Source organism: Tilletiopsis washingtonensis (assembly GCF_003144115.1).
Source record: "Tilletiopsis washingtonensis strain MCA 4186 unplaced genomic scaffold FA09scaffold_7, whole genome shotgun sequence".
Taxonomy (NCBI): Eukaryota; Fungi; Basidiomycota; class Exobasidiomycetes; order Entylomatales; genus Tilletiopsis; species Tilletiopsis washingtonensis.
Genome location: NW_020312004.1, coordinates 3421 through 8043, shown reverse-complemented (window position 1 = coordinate 8043; position 4623 = coordinate 3421). Strand labels below are relative to the sequence as shown.

The 4623-nt window shown below is 72.0% G+C and overlaps 3 protein-coding genes across 3 annotated transcripts in view; 2 read left to right on the top strand and 1 right to left on the bottom strand.

Moving 5' to 3' along the window:
- Positions 1-220, top strand: part of FA09DRAFT_328943 (cysteine proteinase) — a 1745-nt gene extending 1525 nt beyond the window's left edge. The window contains exons 8-9 of the mRNA XM_025741971.1: positions 36-66; positions 123-220. Coding sequence (XP_025599245.1) covers positions 36-66; positions 123-158 — 67 coding nt within the window. The 3' untranslated portion in view covers positions 159-220. The remainder of the gene's footprint in view (positions 1-35; positions 67-122) is intronic.
- Positions 1-2781, bottom strand: FA09DRAFT_237209 (WD40 repeat-like protein). The gene is made up of 6 exons (XM_025739625.1): positions 2704-2781; positions 2032-2404; positions 1696-1981; positions 522-1645; positions 371-474; positions 1-320 (listed from the first exon to the last, which is right to left on the bottom strand). Exons 1-6 carry the CDS (start codon positions 2741-2743, stop codon positions 217-219), a joined length of 2031 nt encoding a protein of 676 aa, XP_025599244.1. The 5' UTR covers positions 2744-2781; the 3' UTR covers positions 1-216.
- A 329-nt stretch (positions 2782-3110) lies between these two features.
- FA09DRAFT_237111 (hypothetical protein) overlaps positions 3111-4623 on the top strand; it is a 2521-nt gene continuing 1008 nt past the window's right edge. Inside the window, exon 1 of the mRNA XM_025739624.1 lies at positions 3111-3807. Within this exon, the coding sequence (XP_025599243.1) occupies positions 3215-3807 (593 nt within the window). The 5' untranslated portion in view covers positions 3111-3214. The remainder of the gene's footprint in view (positions 3808-4623) is intronic.

Sequence of the window (4623 nt, the reverse complement as noted above, 5' to 3'; positions counted from 1 at the left end):
GCGACACCGGCATCAGCGCCTGACCTTGGCCGCAGATACCACCGCAAGATGTACGGGCTGGGCGAGGTGAGCGGCCCGCAGCGACAGGCCTGGCAGTCGTGGCTCATGCACCGCACCCGCAGCACTACAACTCGCTCCACAAGGCATCGAAAAAGTAATGCGGACGCGATTTCCCGTGCCAGAACACGCTCGGCCTGCTGTGTCACGCGCGAGGCATCACAGCGGTGTGATTTCATGCAGCAGCACCGCCTCGGTGCTCGTCGACAGCCAGCCGCGGTCGCCCGACGCGGTGACGAGGAAGCGGCATGCCGGGTCGATGACTTGCCAGGTGTCAGTCGCGGCCAAAGGGCGGGGGGGAAGCGCCACTCACGCATCTGCGATATCGTGCCGCCGTGGTGCCCGGCGATGATGCGGAACGGCAGCCGGTCGGCCGGCACGTCGACGTTCCAGAGGCGGATGTTGTCCTGCGAGGCACTGCACGGGAGTCAGTTTACGCCCACGCTGGCGATACGAAGACGTACCACACCAGGTGCCGCCCGTTGGGCATCGCCACGACGGAGCTGACGGGCCCGCTCTCGGCGGGGAAGCGCAGCGTGCGCGAGATGCGCGGCTGCGCGCGGCCGGCCGCCGTCGAGCCGGCGTCGGGCAGCATGCGCAGGTCCCACTCCTCGACCGTCTCGTTGCGGCGCCCGACGTAGATGCGGTTGCCGTCGCTCGACCAGCACGCAGAGGCGCACCACGGCGGCGTGCGGTCGGGCAGCGCCAGGGCACGCACGCCGCAGGCAGCGGCTGGTGGGATGCGGCAGTCCCACAGCGTCACCTGCCCGCCGAGCGTCGTGCTCAGCAGGATGTCCTTGCTGAACGTGCTGATGTCGCCGTCGAAGCCGTCGGTCCCCGTCAGGCCGCCGAAGCGCTTGACCACCGCCTTTGGTGCAGCGCTCGGCGTCGTGGTCACTGGCGCAGGCGGTGCGCTGCCCGGCAGCGGCAGCCGCAGCGCGCCGGGCAGCTCGATGCTCGTCTGCAGCGGCGTCTTGACGGCGAGCGAGGCGAGCGGCTGGTCGTCGTCCTCTTCGCCCTCGGCGTCTTCCTCGCCCTCGGCGTCCTGCTCGTCGGCGGCGAGGTCGTCGGGCATGGCGCCGGATGCGCCGAGGCTCTGCCCGACGCTGGCGCTGGCGGACATCTGTGGATTTGTGAGGGCCTCGAGGTCCGGGCTTGCGCCCCCGAACAGCGAGTCGGCGTCCGAGTCGGCGTGCGACGCGTCGTCCATCGTCGTGTCGGCGGGGAATGGCCGCTGCAGTGTCGCGCGCGGCAGCTCCTCGGCCATGGTCACGTCTGGCGGCTCTGCTGGCGAGGCGGCGGGCTGCTCTTCTGGGCGCTCAGACGCTTCGCGCTTTGGCTGGCGCTTCTCGGGCGACGGCGTGCGCCTCGCGGAGCCTGCTTTCCTGCTCGAGCTCTCCGAGTCGTGGCTCGCGCCGCGTGTGCGCCGCAGGGACGACGCGCGTCCTTGCGAGTCGCTGCGGGACGACGACGCGCGTGCGCTGCCGCTCAGAGACGCGGCGCCGGCAGGGCGGAAGGCGAGCGTCGAGACCTGCCCGGCGTGGCCGTCGAACGAGCGCACGACCTGGCCGGTGTGCAGGTCCCATTGCTGCGCGGCCTGTCAGCGTCATGCCACGCCCAAGCAAGGTGGCTACTCACGTGCACGGCGCGGTCCCAGCCGCCCGAGACCAGCGTCGCGTCGTTGTTGCACAGCGTCAGGACCGACACGGCTGCCGTGTGCCTGCGGAGCACGTGGCGCGTGGCGCCGGGGTCGTGGCGGATGGACGTGAGGTTGATGTTGCCGGACTGCGCGGCGTGAGCAACAGCCACCACTACCTGGCTCGCACGCACCTCGCAGCCGCTGAGGCCCCACAGCGCGTCGCGCTGGATCGCGAGGCTGTGCACGGGCGACACGAGGCGCTCCTCCTCTTCGCCCTTGACCAGCCTGCCGCAGCGTGAGATGCGAAGCCATGTGGCATCTGCGGCAGCACTCACGGAAGCTCCTCGTTGGCCCACCACGCACTCAGCACGCCGCCGCGCGTCACGCCCTCGACGAACGCATGCCGCACGCTCAGCGTGAGCGGGTTCTTGCTGTTCAGGCTCGCGTTGGCGTCGTACCTGCGCACGTGGCCGTCCGCGCCGCCGCTCAGCAGCGTCGTGCCGTCGGCGGAGAGCGCGAGCGCGTGCACATGCGCCGCGTGCGGGATCGCGCCGACGGGCTCGATGGCGTACGCCGTGGCGCGCGCGGCCGCGGCCGACGGCGCCATGCCCGCGAGGCGGGCCAGGGCGCGCGACGTGTATGCCGACGGCGAGCTGCCCCGTGCCGCCACCGGAGATGGCGCCTGCGAGCCCGCTGCGGCGGCGTCGCCTGGGCAGGTGAGCGACGTCGGCGGCGGCAGGTGAGCGACGTCTGCGGCGATGAGGGCCGCGCACACGCACCGATGCTGCCCGAGAACGCCGACGAGCCCGACGAGTCCGAGTCGTCGTCGTCGGACCCGCTGCCGTCCGACTCCTCGTCGTCGTCATCGTCGTCGTAGCTGCGCCGTGTCAGCGCGCGCGCTGCGAGTGCCCGCGGCGGCGACGCTCACCCTTCCGCATCGGCGCCGCTCTCTGCGCCGTCGTCGAGGGCGCGCACGGGCGTCGGCACCTCGGGCAGCGGCGGCGTGCTCTCCGACGGCGAGCGCGAGTCGAACGACGCGCGCGACATCGGGCCAAGGTGCGGGCGGGGGAAGGGCGCGGTGGAGGGGATGTGGCCGAGAAGGAAGCAGCGCGCGTCGTGCACGAGCCAGCAGACCGGCCGGGGCGCGTGGAGGTGCGAGCGGCCGGCCAAAGCGAAGCCACCCGGCCGCGCGCCGCGCCGCACGGCCATCCTCCCGCCCACCACCTCCCGCCTGCGCCATCCACATCGCAGCACCGCAGCTTGCAGCGCAGTCGCCGCCTTCGCCTCACGCGCCAGGCCTCCCCACGCATTCAGCAGCGCCTCGCTCTTTCCTTGCGCCGCGCACACGCCGCACCTCGCTGAGCAGCGAGCGGCGCATACACGCCGCCGGCATCAGCAGCGAGGCGTCAGACGACGAGCACGCTGGCTAGCGGCACTTTGAGCGGGGCACCGAGCGGCGCGTGCATGTGAGTCTCGCAGCGCATCAAGCAGCGAGCCTCTCTGAGCGGGCGGCGCAGCATGAATGTCATCGATCTCACCATGGACGACGAGCCGGCCGTCGCCGCGCCCGTGCCTGCGCCTGAGCCTGTCGTCGCCGTCCACGCACTTGCTGCGCCCGTGCCCGGCGCTGCGCCAGCTGTCGATCTCGATGCCGCCGTGGCCTGGTGCGCGACTCGCCGTGCAAGGCTTGCGGGAGAAGCCCACGAGCATCTGCAGGCAGCTGACTGCCGCCATCAGCAGACGTCGTCGGCCTGCGCCGCCCGCGCCAGCGCCCGCCCTCCTTCCCGCCTCCACCCCCGCCCGTCCCGCGCCCATCGACGATGCCACCGCACGGCGCTGCGGCGACTGCTGCGCCCACCGACATGCCGCTGCCGCACCGCGGGCCCACGCACATGGGCGAACATGCCTGGACGTGCACCTCGCGCGCTATACGTGCGCGAGGGGGCCTGGCTCGGCCCAGGCGACGCTGGCCCGCGCACCGCCGGCTGCCCTGCGGCGCTGCTCCCGTGCCGCGCCGTTCGCAGCGGAGAGGAGCATCTTTTAGAGCGTAGAGCTCTCGCGGCAGGCTCTACGCTGCTTCTGCGCGTCGCCTGCCGCCGTCCTGGTCTCGAGTGAGTAGGGTCTCGCCGCGCCCTGTCTCTCGCTCCGTCTCGTCCGTGCCGCTGCGTGGTCTGCTGGGTCGCTGTTGTTCCGGGTCGCTGCTGGTGCTGCCGGCGTTGCCGCTGCGTGTGCTTGAGCTTGCGCTGCGCTGCGCTGCGTCTGCAGTGCGCCGGCAGGCGTGCGGCCAAGAGGCGGCGCAGTGCGTCCGCCGCTTGCGTCCCTTGCAGCGCTCGCCGCTGTTGGTCTTCGTTGCTGTTGGTCTGGGTTGCCGCTGGTGCTGCGGACGTCGCTGCTGCGCTGCAGCGGCGTGTGGCAGATCTCTCCGTGCCGTGCCCATCTCGTCGCGGGGTCGCTGTTGGTCCGGGTCGCTGCGGGTGGCCCCCGGCGTCGCTTGCGCCTCGCGCAGCGCTCGACTCTGTTTGGATCGCTGTTGGTCATGGTGCTGCCGGCGTTGCTGCTCCATGCTCCGTGCTGGGCGCTGCGTGCCGCGTGCTGCAGATCTCTGCGTGCAGCAGACCTGCGTGCGGACTCGAGAGGCGCTGCAGCGCCCGCGCCGCTTGCGCCTCATAGCGCTCGCGCCCCTGCAGCAAAGGGCGCGAGAGGCCGGCGCTGCATCGCTCGCGCCCCTCGACGGAAGGGCGCGAGAGGCTGGCGCGCAGCGCGAGGCAAGAGCCGTGCTGCCGTCGTCATCCGTGGTCGTCGGCCATGCGTCTCGTCATTGGCCGTGCTGCCGTCGTTGTCGTCGGCCATGCTGCTCGTCATCGGGCATGGGGCATGGGGCTTGTCATCATCGGGGGGAGGGGGTGCGTCTCGTCGTTGTTGCCAAA

Excerpts from the sequence above, each read along its gene's own strand:
- FA09DRAFT_237209 (XM_025739625.1), bottom strand. The coding sequence starts at position 2,743 with ATGTCGCGCGCGTCGTTCGACTCGCGCTCGCCGTCGGAGA. Across the intron at positions 1,982-2,031 it reads TGGGCCAACGAGGAGCTTCC|GCTGGTCAAGGGCGAAGAGG; the intron begins GTGAGTGCTGCC and ends ACGCTGCGGCAG. Across the intron at positions 1,646-1,695 it reads GCTGGGACCGCGCCGTGCAC|CAATGGGACCTGCACACCGG; the intron begins GTGAGTAGCCAC and ends CAGGCCGCGCAG.